General features: G+C 35.3%; 1 protein-coding gene across 7 annotated transcripts in view; it reads right to left on the bottom strand.

Moving 5' to 3' along the window:
* The window catches only part of LOC114326716 (microtubule-associated protein futsch), an 84,355-nt gene that overhangs the window by 24,084 nt on the left and 36,415 nt on the right, over positions 1 to 23,856 (bottom strand). For all 7 annotated transcript variants that reach the window (XM_028275138.2, XM_050651127.1, XM_050651124.1 and 4 more), the window contains exons 2-5: positions 16,129 to 16,301; positions 13,001 to 13,340; positions 6,370 to 6,593; positions 2,673 to 6,288 (exon numbers count right to left, since the gene is read on the bottom strand). In XM_028275138.2, coding sequence (XP_028130939.2) covers positions 2,673 to 6,288; positions 6,370 to 6,593; positions 13,001 to 13,340; positions 16,129 to 16,218 — 4,270 coding nt within the window. In that variant the 5' untranslated portion in view covers positions 16,219 to 16,301. The remainder of the gene's footprint in view (positions 1 to 2,672; positions 6,289 to 6,369; positions 6,594 to 13,000; positions 13,341 to 16,128; positions 16,302 to 23,856) is intronic.

The raw sequence follows: 23,856 nt of genomic DNA, 5'->3' as shown, positions 1-23,856 counted from the left end.
ATTAAAACCAAACCCTAAAAAACCCAAGTATGTGCATTCCATCTCAACAACAATCTGGTGCATGTAAAACTGAATGTTTCTTGGGAAGGACAACGTTTGGAACATACTGATAGGCCCAAATATCTTGGAGTGATACTAGACCGGTCACTAACGTATAAATTCCACTGTCAGAGCACAAGACAAAAGGTCTCTACGAGAAACAACCTTCTCCGGAAACTTGTAGGGAGCAAGTGGGGTGCAAACCCTCAGGTCTTAAAGTCAACAGCTGAGGCCTTATGTTTCTCAACAGGGGAATATGCTTGTCCCGTTTGGGGTAGATCTAGACACGCCCAACAAGTCACCACGGCGTTAAATGAAACATGTAGAATATTGACCGGTTGCATGAAGCCTATCCCTCTACCCCTACTGTACCGGGCAGCTGGATTTGCATCACCAGACGACCGTAGATGCGCCTCACAATATGTGGAGAAGTTCAGGCAAACTTTCGATGAACGACACCAATTATACGGGTTTGACGAACCGTCAGGAACTAGCCGACTTAAATCAAGGAAAAGGTTTATGAGAAATGTCAGCGTCGAACCACCCGAACTGTTCCCCTTACATCCAGAACGACCTAATGGAATGAACCTGGACTGGAGAACCTGGCGGACACTCAACCGCATACGCACAGGTGTTGCCCCTGTAAAACAGAACCTCATTAAATGGGGCATCAAGACAGATAACGACGCACTTTGTGAATGTGGGGAAATACAGAACGTGGAGCACCTGAGAGTATGCAGACTTTGCCCATCACAGTGCACCCTCGATGATTTATGGCTCGCAAATAAAAAGGGTGTAGCCGTGGCCCGATATTGGGTAGAAAAACTGTAGTCGGATCCAGACACGAAAAAGTAAAGTAAATAAAGAAAGAAGGCAGTGGTACTGAACGAATTCAAACGAAAATACGGAAGAGAATAATTGATAGACGGATGTGTGAAGAAGGCGATAAATCCGATAATCAGTTTGGTTTTAGGCAAGGCAGATCAACAGCATATGCAATTTTCATTATAAGGCAGCTAATGGCAGTTTCATTATAAAGAAACAAATACTCATTTGGTACCTATTCATTGATATTGAGAAAACATATGATAGAGTTGCCCGAGAAATTCTGTAGTGGAAGATAAGAAAGAGCTCCTGGTGAATATGTAAAGATTGTGAGAGATATGTATGAGGGAGTAACATCTAGTGTTAGAACAAGTTAGAACAAGGCATTGAAAAATTTCATGTGCAAGTAAGATTACACCAGAGCTCAGTGATTAGTCCATATTAGACCAAATTTTAGTCTCATTAGTGTTGAATCAGATAAGAGCAAAACTGCAGAGTAACATTCACTGGTGCCCATGAGACAGAGAAAAATCTATATATAGGGTGTCCAGAAACTCTACCGACAAACGAATACAGGAGATTCCTCAGGTAATTTTAAGACAATTTAACCCAATTCATCTAGTCCGAAAATACTTCCTAAAGGAGCTAAGCTGGAGCTATTTGAAGATGGCGTCTGGTAATTGGTTTTTCTTAAATATCTCCAGAACGCTTATATTTAGAAAAACGAAAATGGGTACACATACTTATCTTCAAGAGATAAATCGATTCTATCCATTGCAAATTTCTAGTACCGGTCACAGGAGTCCGTTTTGGGTAGCGGAACAGTTATATTATCGCATAACTTTTTTGTTTTTAATTTTTAAGCATTTTTGAGTCTCGATTATTAAAATGTAAGGTATTGGAATACTTAAAGGTACTCTTAGTTTAAGTCGATAGGATACACCGTTTTCTAAAAAAATCGATTTCGTTTATTTAATATCAATAAAAAAAAAAATAAAAAAAAAACTATTTAAAAAAAAGAAAACTGGTAATTTTATTTAAATTCTTAAAATTAAATTCAGATGAATCGATTTCAATAATTGCGAATTGCTAGTACCGGTCATGTGCATCCGTTTTGGGTACGTCGACGGTTATTTTATCGCATAACTTTTTTGTCTTCAATTTTTAAGAATTTTTGACACTAGATTATTAAATTATGAGGTACTTGTACTAGTACTAAAAGTTACTCTCGACTTAAGTTGGTAAAATACACCGTTTTTTTTTGAAACTATTTTCAATTTTTTTTTTAATTCAGGAAACGAAAAATTTTCAAATCGATTTTTCTAGAAAACGGTGTGTCCTATCGACTTAAAGCATGAGTACTTTTAAGTACTAGAATACCTCACAATTTAATAATCTAGTATCAAAAATGCTTCAAAGTTAAAGACAAAAAAGCTATGCTATAAAATAACTGTTGCCCCACCCAAAACGGACGACTATGACTGGTACCTACTATAAATGCACAATGGATCGAATGATTTATCTCTGAAAGATAAATATGTTTACCAATTTTAGTTTTTCTAACGGAAGCGTTCCGGAGGTATTTAAGAAAAACTAATGACAAGACGCCATCTTCAAAGAGCTCTAGCTCCCTTAGGAAGCATTTTCGGACTAGGTGAATTTGGTTAAATTGTCTTAAAATTATCTGAGGAATCTCCTGTCTTCGTTTGTCGGTAGAGGTTCTGGACATACATCTGGGTATACATTTAATTTCCATGATAAGAGGAGTTTATAGCATTAATTTGTCTAAATAAAAAAATATTTCGTACCTGAATCTTTTTCAGAATGAAGTTCTCCTACTTGTCTGACCGTGCTTAAGGTGTCAGATATAGTGTCGACGATTGAAGATTTCTGAGACACTTTATGAGAAGGATCTGGTGAACTTCTTCCAGAGCTTTCGGAACTTCTAGAGAATGTGATGGTACCAACTGGGCAAATTTCAATCTCTTCTCCCCCATCTTCACTCGATGCTGTAACCAACATTCGATGTACTGTACCTATATCTTCCTCAGGCTTTTCTTCATCTTCGGTTTCTTTACCCTCGTCTTTTTCTTTCTCCTCAGATTCGATGACTTCAGTTTTTTCTTTATCTGTAACTTCTTCAGCTTCAAGTTTTTCTTCAGATTTTCCGGATTTAATATCGGATAACATTTTTGATGTAGCCATCATAAGTTCTTGGGATTCTTTGAGTAAATTTTTTTTCTTATCCTCAGGGGAAGTACTTTGTCCTTTTGGAGAAGTACTTTCAGGAGTGCCGTCATGTACTGGAGCAATTTTTCTTTCTTCGTTCAAAAAGGAAGCAATAATGTTATGTGGTTCCTCAGGAATAGTGGGAATATCTGTGTTGATAACTTTCATTTCTATGGTTGGAGAGTCAACAGTAGTTATATGTGTTTCTCGGAGTTCTTGAGTATACGGAGTCGAATAAGTGCTGTATGTAGTTATAGGAATTTTCTTCTCGAATTCTTCTAGTGGAGCATCTGATTTAAGAACTTCTGCTACTCCTGCAACTATCTTCATAACATCCCCTTCCCGTTCTTTTGGTGATTTCCTTCCAAGTTCTAGTTTGTCGACTCCTGCAAGAATTTCCACTTTCTCTATATCTTCTAGCGTAGTATCTTCCGCAGCTTTTTCTGTAACTATTTCTGGTTCAACTAAGGCTTCTTTTAAACTGTTTAATTTATCTTCAATTTTCTTTAATTCTTCTGTGCTTTCTTTTGTTTCTTGTACAAGTTGTTCAGTAGTTTTAACTAGTTCTTCTTGTACTTCTTTCACTGAAGGTATAGATTCCAGAGCTTTGACCTCAGCTTCATCTTTGTCTTTCTCCTCATCATCCTGCTTTTTCTCTTCATCATGCTGTTTTTCGAGTTGTTCTTCTGCAACATTTTCTTGAACTACGACATCTTGCTTTTCCTCAACAGCGGTGTCTGCTGGTTTTTCTTCTTTTGGCATTTCAGAGTATTGTAGGGATCGTTTGCGACGTGTTGTTGCTTCTTCAACTTCTTTTTTGTCTTCATCTTTGTCGATTTCTTCTAAGGGTACAGCCTCATCTTTATCCTTTTCTTTTTCCACTGCTGTGTCTTCAATTTCTTTGGTGTCTTCTAACTCCTGACTTAATTTTTTCTCAGATTCTTTTAATATGTCTTTTTCTAATATTGATTCGCTTTTTAGTACAATGTCTGTTAAGGTTTTTAGTTCATCTTGCATAGCTTTCTTGCTATCTTCTTCGAGAATAACAACCTCATCCTTATCTTTCTCAGTTTCTTCTTCTTTAGCTTTTTCCTTACTGAAACCTGCGTCTATTTCTTTCGTTGGCTCGTCTTTCTTTTCAATAATATCGTTTGATTTCGGAGTTTCAGCTTTTAATTCATGAGTATACTCATAGTCTACTTCTTCATGTACAGGCAAGTCCGCTACTTCATCTGGAGTTTTCACAATGTCTCGTATGTGTTGTTGCTTATCTAATCTGATACCAACAACACTTGGTAATTTGGAAACAGTGTCAAATGTTTTTGGTGGAACTTGTATCGTAGGGACTTCCTTTTCCTTTGTTTCTTCCTTGACGTATTTTTCTTCGATAGGTCCAATGTCTTCTTTAATTTCGTCTAGAGGAATTCTTTCGTCTTCTGGTAGAGTTGGAGCAGTTGTGGTATCTCCTGACTTTACAGTAGCAGAAACTTTTTCGTCTGGTTGCGATTCTCCAACATCTTTAACTTCTTCATCAGGCTCTTTATCTGTCACTTTTTTATCGGTGGAAACGTCTACTTTTTCTTCGGGACTAGTAACTTTACTTGTTTGAACTGGTTCGTCTTTAGCTTTAGTGGGTTCTTCTTGTTCAGCCTGGACAGCAGCTAGTTGTTTTTGAATTTCTTGTTTTTCTAATTCTTGTTCTTCTTTGCTCGATTTTCTCTGTTTTTCAGATTCCTCGCTATCTCGAGCAAGTTTTAGATTTTCATCTTTAGTTTCTTTCTCTTCTAAAGACAGTTGCTCGATTTCTTCTTTTTCAATAATGAGGTATTCTTCTGTATCTAGTTTATCATCTATTGATACTTCTTTTACTTTTCTAAGAGCTTCATCGTCATCTTTACGAACCTCTCCCTTTCTAAATACTGCTTCGATTTCTTTCACAGCTTCTTGCTCTTCTTTTAGTTCGGCTAGTTCTTGTGCCTTCATTTGTTGGAATTCATCGGGTGTTAGCTTTGATATGTCTTTTTTAAGTACACTTTCTTGATCTGCCGAAGGAGTACTAACAGTGCTGGAGTCGGTAGTACCTTCCTTGTCTAGTTTTCCTTTTCTGGAGATAGAGTCAGGTTTTTGTACTCCGTTAACTATTTTCTTCGCAGGACTAATAGGTGCTTTCTTAGCAGGAGGTCTTCTAGAAATTGGTTTTCTTTCTACTTTCTCAGCTTTTTCTACTTTAGGCTTTGGTTCGGTTGTCACTGGAGGTTTAGCTACTTCCTTTTTAACTTTACTTTCTAGGACTTTTCTATTATTAGCATCTTTGGCACTCTTCGCTGGGGTTGTAAGAGGAGATTGTTTGGTTACTTTTCTAACATCACCGTTTTCTACAGGTTTTTTGGCCATGGTAGGCGATTTTTTATCTGCCGGTTTCCTTCTTTGTTGAGATTCACCTCTTGGTTTTTGAGCTTTCGGTTTGGTTTTTGGTTTGTCTCCATTTTCTATTATCTTTTGCTCGTCTTGTTTTTTAGTCTTAGTACTTTTGTCGCTTTCAGTTGAGTCTGACTTCTTGACGATTTTTTCTTTTTCCTTAATATCACCATTCACAGCAGGTAAGTCGTTTTCTATCAGTTTGTTTTCTTTCTTTTCTACGGTAGGTTTTTCTTTGGTAATGATTCTGTCGAATATGGCTTCTTTGGCAGTCTTTTTGGTAGTTGAAATGGGTACGAGAGATTTTTCGCTACATACTGGATGTTTGATAAAATCTAAATTTTTAAGTCTATCTAAACCTTCGAGTATTTTGTTTTGCGGACAGCTTCCAGGATAAAGTATCCTGGTAATGGTATCAGTGGGATTTGCAGGACGCCAGACTAACAAGGCTGATATCGATATTAAATTCTGAACTGGAAAACTAAAGTCTCGACTAGATTTTGCATTGGCAAAGAGTTTTTGGTCGCTGTGGTTCCACTTTAATAAGAATTCTCTAACTTCTTTAGAGTCTTTGGCCGGACTAAGTACGTACATATCTAAAGTACCATGTCCTACTTTATGGTACAAATTAATAGGCTCGGAATCTCTGTAGCAAACCTGAGGATTTAGATTTAAATGGCGCAGATTAGATATGATTTCTTGACCTTCTTCCAGTAAGTTGATCAACAGTGGATCCTTGTCTTTATCACCATCTGGACTCAGAATAGCTTTTCTCTCCTAAAACAACAAATTAACATTAAGCTCGAATGTATTGAGAAAAAGTAATTACTTAAAAATCTACTGTATTGTACGTTTTACCTGAATATTACAAAAAAAGTGTCCTATCTGTGGATAGAGAGCATCTTGCTTTTTCCTCCTTAGCACTGAACTAATTCCTCCTACATTACTATTATTCAGTCTTGTCATTAGCACAGCATCTAATCTATCTAAGTGTCTTACGAAGTCCCAAAAGCAGGCCTTTCTGGAATATCCACCGTCCAATAGCATGTTAAAGCCATTGATCCCGAACAGTGCAGCATCACCTGAAAAAACAAAATAAATATTGTAATCGTTTCAGTCTTTAGTCAAGAAAAACATCTGGTAATTGGCCTCTTAGGGACAAAGAAATTAGTGGAGGAATGATGAAGTGCAGCTGGAGAGTGAAGAGAGAAGGAAAAGGCTGGAAACGGTATGAGAGATCTAAAACAGATGAAGGTAAGGAGATATACCAGGTAGCAAAGAGCGCTGTAGCTCCTGCTAAGGAAAGATGGTCTGTACAGCTGTATGAAGAGTTGAAAACACCTGAGGGGATGAAAAGGTTATACAGCATTACTGAAGCAAGGAACAAGTCATCAAAGGACTTATTTACGGCAGATTAAGAGTACTGATGGTAGAGTGTGAAGAACCGATGTTGAAATAAAGCAAAAATGGTATGAGTACTTAAGAAAGTTGTTAAACGAAGAACATCGGAGGAGAGATACAGGATGCGGAATTCCAAATGAGAATGTAATACCGAAGATAGCGAGAGACAAGCACTTGTGAAGGTTTGGAAGGCTCTAGGAGCGGAAGCGGTTGATATTTTGTGACAAATGATACAAATAAGCAAGGATGTCCAATGCAGAAGACAGAGTGTGATAGTATCAATGTATAAAGATACAGGTGACGTTTAGGACTGTAAGAACTATAAAGGTATGTAGTTAATATAGCACACAATGAAAATTTGAAAGAGAACTGCACAGCGAATGTTGAGAAGACAGACATCAATAGGAGAAGAACAATCTGGTTTATGCCAGGATAGAGGACCAGAGATGCCTTGTTTGCTTTGAGACAATTGATAGAGAAATACGACGAGAAGAAAAGAGAGGTACATTTGGTATTTATAGACCCTGGGAAAGCGTACTACATAGTTCCTAGACTAGAGCTATAGAGATGTATGATAGAACAATAGGTTTCTGGAGAAGTACCTACAGTTCGTGAAGGATATTACCCCAGGCTGTGGGTGAAAAAACGTGATATAATTCAGGAATTTTTGAAACCTATCAGGTGTTGTAAAGGACGATGCCAGGAATAACTTCTACTAAAATGTAACCAAAAATATTGTGAGCTTTTTTTTAATTGCGATTTTCATTTGTTAAATTTGCAATTTTTAAAGATTTTTAATTTTGCAGCTTAGGATATTGATTTTAGAGAAAAACTTTTTGATAGAAAGTTGTAGTAAATTAAAAAACCTACAATTTGAGCTATGGTAAGTTTAATTTCGTTTATTTGTTATTGCAAAACAGCATGCGAAAAGTCCAAAATGGCCGTTTTTTACAATTGCGTTATTTATTGTAGAAATAATTTTTTTTTTATTTTTTAAAGCTTTAAAATGAAGATCTTTCAATTCCAAACATAAAAAATTGCAAGGCCGGATTAACGAATTTGTTACTTAGATATTATAAGTTGTTTATCCCAAGAGGTCAAATGTCGAAGGCTACAACTTTTTGAAGAAAAATCGTAGAGTTGTTGTAACATCCAATCTCCTTCTAAAGAGTTTTTTTTCATATTCTGATGTAAATAAATGCGTAAAACAAACATTTTTAAACCTCTAATTTTTGGGTTTGAAAATAAGGGGGCAAATTTCGTTATAAACATTTAGAGCTGAAGCGGCCCAGTACATCCTATGAGTTTTTAACTTACAGATTATTGTTGCTGAAGAGGAAACGAAGATTTATAAAAAAATAAAAAATTTCTACGACCAGCTGAAGCCGAGCTAAATGTTGGGTGTGAAAATAAGAGGGCAAATTTCGTTATAAACATTTAGAGCTGAAGCGGCCCTGTACATCCTATGAGTTTCTAACTTACAGATTATTGTTGCTAAAGACGAAACGAAGATTTATAGAAAAATAAAAAAAATTACAACCAACTGAAGCCGAGATAATTGTTTATTTTTTCTTAAATCGTAGTGCCTTTATTTATAACAATTAAGAAATTATTTTACAGTCATTGACTAAAGAAAGACTTATATTATCTTAAAATAAAAATTATTATAAACTATAATTACATTTAATTATTAAAAATTATTTTTAAAATCGGTGCGTTTGCGAGCAGCCAAATTTTGCAAATCGCCCGGCTCGCTTCAAATCCGCGCTCTCGGAAAATTTTTACGTAACTTGTATTAAATTTTGACCGAAAACAATTTAATACTATTACCATTATAATATACAGTGTATTTACCACTGTAGTTTTTTTTCTTGATAAACTTTTATATGTGAAATCTGATTTCTGAAGAAATAATATTACAAAAATGATACATATAACTATATTTTTAATATTTGCATTGTTATAATAAATATAATAATAATAATGTTACTTCTTATTATACAATATAAAACTTTTTCTTCTTGTAGTGACTATCCGTTTTGGATGTTGGCAAACATCATGGCAATTTGACAAACCCCATTTGGAAACTGAAAACCAGGAAGGCGAAGGATTACCTTGCTAGAATATTTACGTACGTCGTTCAACACAACAACTACAAATCTTTTTAGAGCAGCAGTACCGATTTAGTGTGCAAGTACAGATTGCTATGATGGTCGCCAACATCCAAAACGGATAGTCACTACAAGAAGAAAAAGTTTTATATTGTATAATAAGAAGTCACATTATTATTATTATATTTATATAACAATGAAAAAATTAAAAATATAGTTATATATTTCATATATGTATATGTATCATTTTTGTAATATTATTTCTTCAGAAATGAGATTTCACATATAAAAGTTTATCAAGAAAACAAATACAGTGGTAAATAGACTGTATATTATAATGGTAATATTATTAAATTGTTTTCGGTCAAAATTTAATACAAGTTACGTAAAAATTTTCCGAGCGCGCGGATTTGAAGCGAGCCGGGCGATTTGCAAAATTCGGACGCTCGCAAAAGCACCGATTTTAAAAATAATTTTTAATAATTAAATGTAACTATATTTTATAATTATTTTTAATTTAAGATAATATAAGTCTTTCTTTAGTCAATGACTAAAATAGTTTCTTAATTGTTGTAAATAAAGGCACTACGATTGAAGAAAAAAGAAACAATTATCTCGGCTTCAGTTCGTTGTAGACAATTTTTATTTTTTTATAAATCTTCGTTTCGTCTTCAGCAACAATAATCTGTAAGTTAGAAACTCATAGGATGTACAGGGCCGCTTCAGCTCTAAATGTTTATAACGAAATTTGCCCCCTTATTTTCAAACCCAAAAATTAGAAGTTTAAAAATGTTTTACGCATTTATTTACATGAGAATATGAAAATATAACTCTTTAGAAGGAGATTAGATGTTTCACAAACTCTCTATGATTTTTTTTTCAAAAAGTTATAGCCTTCGACATTTGACCTCTTGGGATAAACAATTTATAATATCTAAGCAACAAATTCGTTAATCCGGCCTTACAATTTTTTTATGTTTGGAATTGAAAGATCTTCCTTTTAAAGCTTTAAAAAATAAAAAAATTATTTGTACAATAAATAACGCAATTGTAAAAAACGGCCATTTTGGACTTTTCGCAGGCTGTGTTGCAATAACCAATAAACGAAATTAAACTTACCATAGCTCAAATTGTAGGTTTTTTAATTTACTACAACTTTCTATCAAAAAGTTTTTCTCTAAAATCAATATCCTAAGCTGCAAAATTAAAAATCATTAAAAATTGCAAATTTAACAAATGAAAATCGCAATAGAAAAAAAAGCGCACAATATTTTTGGTTACATTTTAGTAGAAGTTATTCCTGGCATCGTCCTTTACAACACCTGATAGGTTTCAAAAATTCCTGAATTATATCCTGAAATCGACCTATTTTTCACCCACAGCCTGGAGTATATGTATGAGGCAACGTACACCTGAGTAAGATTGAGTAAAAGTTTTCCAGTGACGGTTGGTTTGCATCAAGGCTTTTCATTGAATCCCTACCACTTTAATCTTGTTATGGATGTACTGCCAGAGAAGGTAAGGAAGGAGGCTCCTTCTGCCGTCCTCAAATAAAACGCGGTATGTGCAACCAACTTAAAACCGAGAAATTGGCTCTCAAAGTTTTTTCTCAGGACTCTATATGTTTTGACAACTTTTTAACGCAAAATATGTTCTAATGATAGTTGAACATTATTTAAAAATATATTCTTAAAAAAACATGTTTTTATCAAAGCTGTAAATACAAAGTCATACCACGTTTTAATTGAGCAGCGGACATATTATTGGATCAGAAATAAAGCCGTATCTACATTTTATTTACGAATACGATTTTTTATAAGGAAGAATAGTTACCAAAAAAGAAAAATAAATAGCTTATAATTGTTTATTATATACGCAAAATACCTACATGTCATAAATGTTCAAAATACGAGGTCGTAACACGAGTCTCGATAAAAACGCGGTAAATGCGCTGTGCTCAATTAAAAAGCGGCAAGTGCATGATACTCGCTAGCACATACCGCTTTTTAGTTAAGTACTCTGTAGATACCGCATTTTAATTAAGCAACTATTGAAATTTAGCACATATGGCATATTCCAATTTGATTATTTTGGTAGTAAATAAAATGATACGGCTGTCAGACATTGTAGAAGCATAAATAAGGTCACAAGGAAACCACATATAGCAAAAACTCGATTTTCAATTTTTTGCAGATACCGCGTTTTAATTAAGGACGGCAGCCTTGGTCAAATTTCTTTGCTGATGATATCGTGTTAGTAGAGCAAGAGCCAAGAAACGTTGGAGGAAAAGATTGAGGGTTCGATAAGAGCTATTTAAGAGGACTAAAGATTAGTCGTTAACAGAAATGGTTGACAATAAATAAATGCTTGGTGATAAATTAGGACGAGTAGAATAATTCAAATACCTTGGCTCTTATATAAGGAAAAATGGGACACTAGATTGAGAAATTGCTCACAGAATACAGTCTGGTTGGTTTAAATAGAAGCGAATGAGCAGAGTACTCTGTGATCAAAAAATCGGGGATGGGTTGAAAGGAAAGATATACAAGGGTGTGGTGAGACCTGAGTTGGTGTACGGTGATGAAGTGTGGCTTATAAAGAAGATTCTGGAAAAGAAGATGCAGATAGCTGAAATGAAAATGTTACGGTGGATACTGGGTAAAACTAGTAGGTATATGATCAAGAACGACTTGATAAAAGAGAGAGCCGAGGTGGCACGTTAGACGTGATTAAACCGGGACGAAGAATAGAGTTGTTGGAAGTAGGAAGTAGGAGAATGGGGAATGGATGGAGAAGTAGAGGGAAACCGAGTAGAAGATAAAAGGACTGTGTGGCAGGAAATTTGATCGAGAAAGGTTTAGGGGAAGAATACACGATGGGCAGAGATGACTGGTGAGGTAGAGTAACAGCCATATCTGAAACGGGAAAAGCTGAGCAGGAAGAATCGTTTCAGTCTCTAATGGTAGAAGAGCCCAAGCGGGGATTTTTGCAGTTACTCGAGCGCGTCAGATTATCATATGCGGACAAACCTGGTACCCTGCAGATGTACCTCTACCATATATTGGCTCTTAACACAGGGGAGTTCGTTAAGGGGCCCGAAAAAAAAATCTATCCTTAAAAAAACTCGAAATTGTCAGATTAAGATAAGGTAAGTTAAGTACATGCAAAAGAGTGTATATTTAAAAAATCTGACGATTTGAGCCGGGCATAAGGAAATGGGTGGGTCCCAAAGTTTCACAAGGAAAAACCGAATATTTCGCGAAATGAATGACAGATCGAAAAACTAAAAAATATGTGCTCAATATTTTTTAAAAATCTATCGAATGATACCAAACATGACTTCCCACGGAGAGCGGTGGGGGTAAATTTAATATTTTAAATACGAATCCCGCGATATTTCGCGAAATGAACATCAGATCAAAAAACTGTAAAATACACTTATTAAATATTTTTGAAAAATCTATCGAATGGCATCAAACACGACCCCCTACGGAGGTGGGGTGGGGGTTACTTTAAAATCGTAAATAGGAGCCCTCATTTTTTATTTCAGATTTGGATTCCTTACGTAAAAATAAGTAACTTTTATTCAAAACATTTTTTCGAATTATGGATAGATGGCGTTATAATCGGAAAAAACGATTGTTGGAAATGGAAAATTAAATTAAAAAATGGCAAGCGCCTGCTAAAATGGAAAACTTTACTGAACTTTTTTTTATTTTAAGACCTACTATTCACATCCCAATAGGTCCCCAAAGCGCTCGAGTGAGTGCACATTTAGCATACTTTGCTCCCCTACCATAAACTTTAGCTACCTACTTGTCAAATATTTAATTGGAAAGAAGAAATGGAAGAGCAGGTCTTTAAATTGTATTCAAAGAAAAACAGGTCGAAACAATAAATCATGGTGTTGTAACAACATATTGAGACATTTAGTTTTATGAATCTTTTCACTGTTGAAACTTAAATAATTAACATACCTTGTCCCCCAGGAAAAACGTACAAAGTAGGCCTGGAAAACCTAATATTTCCCACCACATCCGAGCTTTCTAGCAAGTTTTCTAAAGCAGTTGGAACCAAGAACGGTGAGAGGTACTCCACGAAAGCAGAAATGGCCGGAGAACCAGATGTCAGAACGTCTGTTGGATTGATGTGGACCTTGCATGCTTTGGAGTGAGGTTCTTTTGGCAATCGGGGCCAGTCTCCTTCCGGAGCGCAATGAATGTCCATGCTGATGCCGTTCTCATAGGCCCGCACAACTCTTTGAACTTCCAGCTCTTGGAAGGCTTCGGAGAAATCTACGTAGGAAAATGTGCCATCCTAGAAAAAAAAAACAGATATTGCTGTTTTTCATATTTTACTTAAGGTACTAGCGTGGTCCGATAAGTCTACAAAAGGAAAACAGAAATTTTGTGAAAAGTGGAAAACATAAATTCTTTAACTCGTCTGGAAAATACGTTTCCTCGAGGTCTGTAAAGTAGACTTCCGTGGCGGCGATGAACTCCTCATTCGACTTAAAGTACCCCGCACAAACCTTATGGAAATTAGGTCCCAGTGGATTTCGTTCATACTTTGGGCAAATACTCTTTGAAGCATTGTGATGAACAGTTCTCATGGGCACAACTCGATCGTATGGAGGATTTTCGAGATATAGAGCCACAAGCTCGGAAAATTATAAGATTTACCGGGTATTCCAATTCCCTGAGTTACTGGTTGTCTGGCAACATGTAGAAGTTTCGATCAAAGAAAAGTACTAGTAGTCTAGGATTTTTTTCTGGCTATCCAATGGCGACCTTTACTTTCACCTTGACCTTCAACGGACGTCATCTTCTAGAGTTTCAAGGGTTTTCGGCATTAAATTGATGTAAACAGATTACTCATGGGTTTTTGGATCGCTAAATACGAATATGCCATCAGAATTGACCTCCGGAGCACGTGGTGCAAGGACCACTGCAGGGGACGTCATCTTCTAGAGTTTCGATGGTTTTCGGCATTTAATTGATGCAAATGAATTACTGGAGGGTTTTTTGAGGTCGCTAAACACGAATATGCCACCAGAGCCGACTCCCAGAGCACCTGGTTTCCAAGGTCAATGAAAGGGACTCCTGGAGTTTCGATGGTCTTCGGTACTACAGTAATGCAATTGGATTAGTTATAGGTTTTTGGGGTTGCTGAACCCGAATACGTGATCACATTGTGCCTACGGCACAATGTGATTCATGGGTCGGATCTGATAGTGTATGCATGTTCAGCAACCCCAAAAACCTAAGAGTAATCCATTTGATTCCTCCATTTGACTCCTCCGAAACTCCAGAATATAACCTGTCTTAGGCACCAGGTACTCAGATGTCTGTTCTGATGGGATATTCGTGTTCAGCAACTCCAAAAACCTATGAGTAATCCGTTTGCATCAATGTAGTACCGAAAACCCTCAAAACTCCAGGAGCCCCTTTCATTGACCTTGGAATCCAGGTGCTCCGGGAGTCGGTTCTGGTGGCATATTGGTGTTTAGCGACCTCAAAAAATCCTTCAGTAATTCATTTGCATCAATTAAATGCCGAAAACCATCGAAACTCTAGAAGATGACGTCCCTTGCAGTGGACCTGGCCACAACATGCTCCGGAGGTCAATTCTGTTAGCATATTCGTGTTTAGCGATCCCAAAAACCATGAGTAATCTGTTTATATCAATTTAATGCTGAAAACCCTCGAAACTCCAGAAGATGACGTCCGTAGAAGGTCAAGGTCAAAGTAAAGGTCTAGACTACTAGTAATTTTATTTAATCCAAACTTCTACATGTTGCCAGATAACCAGTAACTCAGGGAATTGGAATACCCGGTAAATCTTATAATTTTCCGAGTTTGTGCCTCTATATCTTGAAAATCCTCCATACGATCGAGATGTACCCATGAGAACTTTTTATCAGGATGCTTCAAAGAGTATTTTTCCAAAGTATGAAACTAAGTCGACTGGGACCTAATTTCCATAAGGTTTGTGCGGGGTACTTTCTGCCCTGGGAATGCCTTTTTAAAGTTTGGAAACAAATATACGTCATACAGGGCAAAATCTGGAGAATACGGTGGACGGGAGAGCAGTTCGTAGCCTAATTTATCTAATTTGGCTATGGTAACGGTGAAGGTGTGATCCAGTGGATGACATGATGGAAGAGCACTTTTTTCTTCGTCAAATGGGCCTTTTTTGCAATTGAGCGTGGAATCGACCCAATTATTTGGTATAGTAGAGCCCTGTTACCGTCCTGCACCCTTTCTAGAAAGTCCATGTAGGTTAACCTTGTGAATTCCAGAAAACGGTGGTCATCGCCTTTCCGGCCGATAGGACAGTCTTTTCTTCCTTCTTAAGACCACGTTCGCGAGTTGACGTCCACTGTTTCCACTATTCGTTCGACTGGTGTATACCAGTGGATTCAAGATTCGTCAACGGTTATGATACAACGTAGAATCTCCTTTGTAGTACGCTTAAACTGCCTCAAACACTGCTCTGCAGTAGTCTTATGGTTGCGCTTGTTGTCTGAAGTGAGCAAACGCGATACTCATCACACCTACAGCTTTCTTATGTCCAAAATTTCACGAAGGATACAACCCACGCAATCTTTTCAGATGCCTACTGTCTCAGATATCTCGCGCATCTGATCAAGATCGTGGATTTTTTCCCGTTTTCATCTGTGGTAGCTCTTTTCGGGGCACATCTGCGGGACTTTGCAAAAGCCGACGTGTGACCACGTTGAAACTCATTAAACTAATTTTTGATGGTCATGGTTGAAGGAGAAAAGTCACCGTACACAGCATAAAGCAATCTTTGATTTCCTTGTAAGATTTCTTTTCCAAAAACAAGAATCGAATCACCAAGCAACATTGATCTTTTTCCATTTTTCTAAAATCGCCTGCTTCCACATGCTGTCAAAACAAAACTTCGATTCCGATTTGGGTAAAATTTTGACATAGGCCGTCTATTAGAATGTATTACACGATAGTAGATCTCTGTTGCGATAGCAGCGCCCCCGGACGGTGAGGCCAAGAACTTATCGGACCACTTACTACATAATGCACTGGTTTGAAATCTTGTTAATATAAACAATGTTGTCGCTTACCTGGAGAGCCCAAGAACCATTGGCGGCAAAGGTGTATCCAGCGTGGATAATGTGACGGTGTCGAGTAAAACTGCTGAGCAGGTTGCGCATGCATTGCGCTAGTGTGCTGACTGCTGGATGAATTAAAATTTCGGTGACCAGGTTCTCGGAAGCGAACTGGATCAGGCGTTCCCCTGCAATAAAACAAAACGATTTGAGTTTATTTAGTAATACCAGAATATATTTAAATGATTATTTAAGTTGAATCGTAAAATAATAATTACGCTTTTTTCTTGTATTTTTCAAACTCTTCATTCACATTAAATTTTTTCAAACTTTATAAAACGTTGAGATAGGCAAATTGCCCTCACTTCTTCTTCTTCTTCTTCTTGACTGGCTTTACAACTCGGGGTGAGTCTTCGCCGCATCCACTATGGCCCTCCATCGTCTGCGATCTTGCGCTTCGATTTGCCATTGTTGTACCCCAATCCTAGATAGATCGGTTTCAACATCATCCTTCCATCTTTTTCTGGGACGGCCCACTGATCTTCTACCGTCTGGTCTCTCGACCTCACTACCAGAATTTAATTTTTTTCATTTTTTACGTTCTATGTGATTATAAAATAAGACCTGCCATTTTAGCCCTCCACCCTCTCCCCCTCCGTCTACTTATTCAAGTGCCATCTTCGTGACGGAGATCAGCAATCATCATAGCTTTTCAGACTTTAGTGATGGCTGCTCTGAAAAGTTCATTTGATGTACATCCGTACCATTCTCTCAGGTTGCGCAGCCATGATATTACGTCTCATTATGCTTCTTTTCCTTGGATGTTTCCCTGCATAATCAGTTGGAGCAAGCTGTATCTCTCTCCACGGTTAATATGTTTGAGATATTCAAATTTTCTTGTTTTGTCGATATTTAAGATTTCCATTTTTTTATTCATCCTTCTCAAAATCTCTTTGTTTGTGACGTATTCTGTCCACGATATTTTGAGAATTCTTCTAAACACCCAAAACTCGAATTATTCAGCTTTTTCTTTGATGTGCATTGAAGGTGCAAGTTTTCATTCCATAAAACAAAGTCGAGAAAATTTAGGACCTACCCAACCTAACTCTTAGCTCCAACTTTAAATCTTTACAACATCATTTAAATCACTTTAAATTTTGTTTAGTTTACGTTCATTGTTAGACCGTATTCTTTTTCATACTGAGCTATTCTGGTAACGAGTCTCTGAAGATCTTCAATATTTTCGGATAAGATGACAGTGTCATCCATAAATTTAATATTGTTAATGGGGACTTAATTTTCCTTTATTCCAGCTGTTTCACCCGAAAGATCCTTATGATCTCTTATGAGTCGACTTAAAAAAGAATTGCGATAATATGCGTCCCTGTCTCACCCCATGTTTAATTTCAATTTCCTCTGACAGCTGTACGTTAACATGTAATATTTCTCGCTGCTTATAATATAAATTCGATATGATTCTGAGGTCATTGTAGTCCATTTTCTTTGATTTCAAGACATTCATTAATTATTATTGTCATACTTTATCGAATGCTTTATTATAGTCAATAAAACATGTATATTATATCTTGATTCACGTCCAGGCACTTTTGTATTAGTACAAGTGTGTGAAGTACTTCAGTGAAATAATACAGGTGGTATTAAGTGAAAAAAGAACTTCATGCTTTGCTAGACATTTGCGAAACCTTTTCCCCCACCCACCTCCAAAAACCTCATTTTTCGTTATTTTTTGGTGGGTTGGAATTTAACAACTTAAAAAAATTCATAGGCATAGCTGAGGCTTGTAATTGTATGCATCTTCGGGGAAATCTGCTCATAGATGTATTGTACTTTGCAAAATCTCAGTTTTTCCATTATATTTTTTTAAGCTTGTTTGCAATTCCAATTAGTTTATACTTTGTAGATGCAGAGAATATTTTCCTCATTTATTTCCACTCCAAAACATAAATAAGACCATTTCCCCACTATACGTGGTTATCTTAATTCAAATGTAAAGAATGAAATAGTTTTGTACACACTTATGACTACAGGTAAATAGGGAGAAGCGTACTTTTGAAGTGTGTAAATTAAATAATTCCTACCTGAGCGGTTTCGGCTTATAAAGCCATCTTCAGAGCTACGCACAGTGTGTCGCTTATAACAAGCTAGGTGGACAAAATTATTTTTCATCTTATTTACATTTGTATCGACCAGTTAAGTAATTTGATAATAAAATAAATCATTTTTATTAGTCATAGACTAAATCAGAGGCGTTCGTCAGGAGAATAAATAAAAAAATTAAAAGATTTTCTATATTTAATGCATATTTTATGGTAGACACTTCCTAGTCTGCTTGTATGAATGCGTTGTAGATTTGGAGTCTATATCTAATAGGCTAATGCTTCATCTCCACTTAATTGCCTACCATCCTGCAAGCTATTCGATTTTTTATAATTAGAAGATGTAGCACCTACTGAGCATTCACTTACGCTCCTAATTGAATTAACAACGTTTCTTTTCACTACTGCACGAGCTGCTACTTCTAAAGCAGTTACCAACTCCCCCACACTGCGTGATTCAACGAGGTCGTCAACTATACGTTTTCTTGTTTTAAACGATGCCTCGTCAAAATTTTTCCGTGGTCTTCCTATATTACCGAAACCATGAAATAATATGGACGATCGCGGCACAGTACATTGAGCTTCAAATTTGATGTGCTCATTCAACCAACTTTCATTAGTTGCCAAAAAACGCTGTTTTGATCTTCCCGCAGCAACCCATTTATCAGAAATTTTGAAGGCATAATTTGCTATCCTCATTCTGATTTTCCTGTCAGAGTCCTCTGTTAGGTCTCTAAAATTAAATTTTGTAGAAAGGAACTCAAATAGAAAACAATTTTTTTCTCCTTTTGTTGAGTATTTTACCCATTCTTCAAAAAATTTCCTCCTCCGAAGACAGTGCTCTAAAAAAAAATGATGTGCTCGAGTATGCAGGTTATAATAAGTCTTATTATTACTGGGAAAGGTGCAGCTATGACAAATTGCAAATTTAACGCGGATACAAAAGGTACAAGTCATTACCACCCTTCCACAATTTGAAAACGAAGAAAATTTCCTTCGTTCATCATACAAGCTTTTTTTAATATTCTTTGATTATCAGATAGATTTGTTAAATTAGAAAAAATTATCAGTTACTAGAGTTACTAGCATAAATATTGTAGCGTGATTAGTGTAATTACTTCTAATTACAATAAAACTAGCGGTTCGTAATTTATATACGACTTTATTATTTATTTATACAAGTTTACTTTACAAACTTTAGCTTAAGACTAAACTCTAATAACAGCGCGCTCCGCTTAAATAGCCAATAGGTCCCGTTCTCGAAATGTCTACATATCCCTCGGCCTAATGAATATTCTGGAGATCTTCACTCACAGCGCCGTCGCTTCTGTGACGTCACGGCTACTGTTATTCCGACGGTTGGAATTCTCCCAAGCCGGGGACTGTTTATTGCGCCGATTCGAAACTCTTTCGTTACAATATTATCCACCTTCAACAATTAATATTTATAAATTAAGGAAAACTTAAATTTCATGTGATTTATATGATCTACGGAATTCAACTGATTTATTCTATTACAATAAAAATACGTACATTTGGACGCCATTACTCAAAAAACAAAATGATGTGCAAGCGTGTGCAGTTTATAATAGGCCTTTTTATCAATGGGATAGGTGTAGCTATGACATATAAAAAATATAGCCCGGGTACAAAAGGGTACAAGTATTTCCCACCCTTCCAAAAGTTTCAAAACGAAGAAAATTTCCTTCATTCATCATACAAACTTTTTTTAATAGTGTTTGGTTATCAGATAGTTTTGTTAAATTAATAAAAATTAGCACTTACCAATATAAGTATTATCCATATTCAACAATTGATCTTTATAAATTAGGGGAAACGTTAATTTCGTGCGATTTAAATGATGTCCTGAATTCAACTGATTTATTCTGTTACAATCAAAATACTTACTTTTGGACGTTATTACTCACACGGTGGATGTGTTAGACACAAATAAATATTAGAATAGGATGTTTTGATGTATTCTTTACAATATTCAAATAATAATTCTTTTAGGTTTGAACATGACTTTTGTCCAGCTAGCTAGGCTCAACGACACACTGTGCTACGGTCAAAAGGTTCAAAATACCACTATGAAGAGAGATGGATCACATGTACGATATAAAAACACTTCTATTTCTCATGCAGTTTTTTTAATGATGGAAAAAAACCTTGTCTGTCTGTTGAAAAAATTGCTCATTCTGCATGCTGACCCCGTACACTTCAGATGGTAGGGTTTCTTGACCTTACTATGATCAAATATTCGTTAACTGTGATGTAATTTTTTGTGTGGAAGTCCTTTATGCTCGTATTTGATGTTTTTAACTTTTCCGGCTACAAAAACCAAAAGCAAAATTGAGCAATTTTTTCAACAGACAGACAAGTTTTTTTTTTCATCATTAAAAAACTGCATAAGAAATAGAAGTATTTTTATATCGTACATGGGATGCATCTCTCTTCATAGTGGTATTTTGAACTTTTTGACCATAGCTCTGAAGATGGCTTTATAAGCCGAAAGCGCTTAGCTAGGAATTATTTATTTTACACACTTGAAAGTTATACTTCTTCCTGTTTATCTCTATCTTAATTCAACTTTATTCGTAATAATGTCTCTAGAATTCTTAATTGTTTATTTCACTCCCTAATTGCATTTAGCACATAGCTAATTTTTTCCAAAGAAACCTCCAAAATGCCAATTCCAACCACTGGCACTTGTTAAACCCTTTATTCTCCTTCTGGCAGTTACCCTTTAGTGTCCTACTCTCTACTTTATAGCAAAATAAGCAATGTAAGTAGAATCGAAAACTTTTCAATGGGCATTGTCAGCAATTTGCGCTTTGTAAAGGGGTGTCTCGAATCCCAATCTTATCTTTTGACACGACGCCGAGTACAAGTAGCATCGACGGCGTCGTCTAGCGGGGGGTCAACAGCGCCTCGGCGGTGAATCGGACGACGCCGTTCGGAAACCATTGATGGGGTTGCGAAGATATTCGAAAATAATTAGTTTAGTGGTAGCTACGCAAGGGTTGGCTATTAAGGGAGATCTGTTATCACTGAGGGCTATCTGTTATCACTAAATTTCATTCTGACGGAGAAGTTTGAATACTGGTCATTAGGAATACGAGTAAGTGATCCTTTTGAATTCGGAAAAAAATATGTTATTGTACAGAGTTGATTGTATTAGTGTCATTCTGGTGAAAAATGTAGAATTAATTTTACTAAAACATTAACTTTTGTTGTACCCTAATAGATATGAAAAATTAATCCTCGAATAGTAATAATATTAAGAGTGTAGGCGCAACATTTTCTTGCCATGCTTTTAAAATGCAGTTTTACAGTTTTGTTTATGGTAATACATTCCATGTCAAATCACTCAGGCAAAAAAATTTGGATCTCCGATTTGTCTGAAAATTGGTATATAGCTTTTGCGGGACGTAAAAATAAGATATTTAAGGTCAAAAATCTTCTTCTGTTTTCTCAAAATGTTATTTTATGCGATTTTACAGTGATTTGATGTTTATTTAAACAAATTTGCATTTTATGTCGCAAAGTATCAATGAAAAACATAATATTTTAATAGAAAGGACTCAAAAATGTCATAATATGTCATTATAACAAGTTATTTTGATTCAAAACAAGGTTTTGATCAAATTTTGTAGTGTAGAAAACGTTAAAATATCGTTTTTTACATTTTTTTCCATTCTCAAAATACATCATCATCGATTTGGCTGAAAATTTGCCCACAGATAGCCAAAACATAGGACTTTAAATGGTTAGAAGGATTTGAATTATACAGAGAGAGTTTGTAAATTTGGAATAAATTCAATATCTCAAATACTACTTTTTTTTTTGAAAAATGCTCCGACCCGTCGATTAGTATTTCAAATTGTCCTTTTTGATATACAATAATAATGTATACAGGGTGTCCCAATTTAGAGATATGACGTCATCGTTGATGTTCTTAAATGGCAACACTGTCATTTTGACAGCTATTTTAATAGGGTGTGTAAAGTTATACATAACTGCAAAATATCTAATTTTTCTTCTCTACCTTTTACAAGATAATAAACAATAACAAAGTTATGTCTGTAATTTGGAATAAATTTAATAATTCAAATACTAATTGTTTTTTGAAAAATGCTCAGAGCCGTCGATTAGAATTTCAAATTGTCATTTTTGACATACAATAATAATGTATAGTATTTTTACTACAAAAACGTTATTACGTAGGTCAAAATTTTTGACGTAAGAGAACTGTCAAAACATTAGAATGTGACTTTTCTTATTGCTATGTTTATTATAAACACGGCAATAATGAAAAGTCACATTCTAATGTTTTGACAGTTCTCTTACGTCAAAAATTTTGACCTACGTAATAACGTTTTTGTAGTAAAAATACTATATATAGGGTGTCCCAATTTAGAGATATGACGTCATCGTAGATTTTCTTAAATTGCAACACTGTCATTTTGATAGCTATTTTGATAGGGTGTGTAAAGTTATACATAACGGCAAAATTTCAAATTTTTATTGCTTACCATTTACAAGATAATAAAAAAAACCAAAGTTATGAACAACAAGTAATCAAATAATAATTGAATTTAATTATTTCAATTAAGCAAATGCTCATAATGTTGCCTCAATTACTGTCAAATAGTCAATGGGCAACAATATGAGTATTTTCTTAATTGAAATAATTATATTCAATTATTATTTGATTACTTGTTTTTCATAACTTTGTTATTTTTTATTATCTTGTAAATGTTAAGAAATAAAAATTTTAAATTTTGCAGTTATATATAACTTTACACACACTATCAAAATAGCTATCAAAATGACAGTGTTGCCTTTTAAGAAAATCAACGATGACGTCATATCTCTAAATTGGGACACCCTGTATTCATTCTTAATGTATGTCAAAAATGATAATTTGAAATAGTAATCGACGGGTCTGAGTGTTTTTCAAAAAAACAATAATTAGTATTTGAATTATTGAATTTATTCCAAATTACAGACATAACTTTGTTATTTTTTATTATCTTGTAAATGGTAAAGAATAAAAATTTGATATTTTGCAATTATGTATAACTTTACACACACTATCAAAATAGCTATCAAAATGACAGTATTGCTATTTAATAAAATCAACGATGACGTCATATCTCTAAATTGGTTTTTATTGTTATACATTATTATTGTATACATTATTATTGTATGTCAAAAAGGATAATTTGAAATACTAATCGACGGGTCTGAGCATTTTTCAAAAAAAACGATTAGTATTTGAGATATTGAATTTATTCCAAATTACATACTCTCTCTGCATTACAATACCAAAAAAGTTACACGCAGTAATATCAGACTCAAAATTATATTAGTCCAGTCTGAATAGCATTTGACCTTGCATGCCGAGCTGCCCAAAATTTTATTGTTCTAATCTTTAGAGGAGTCAGTAATAGCCTCAATTTAAAATCACTAATGAATTCCTCCGTTACGTTAGCCGCCATCTTGATTTTAAAGGAGAACCTGTTTTGCTCAATATCTCCGCCATTTTTAAGTTTTCGACAAAAATGGTAGAAACTGAAATTGTTCAAATAAATCGTATTTACAATTATTACAATTTTTTTTA

The sequence above is a fragment of the Diabrotica virgifera genome, chromosome 5 (genome assembly GCF_917563875.1).
Source record: "Diabrotica virgifera virgifera chromosome 5, PGI_DIABVI_V3a".
In the NCBI taxonomy this organism is placed as follows: Eukaryota; Metazoa; Arthropoda; class Insecta; order Coleoptera; family Chrysomelidae; genus Diabrotica; species Diabrotica virgifera.
This window is presented reverse-complemented; position numbering and strand designations above follow the sequence as displayed.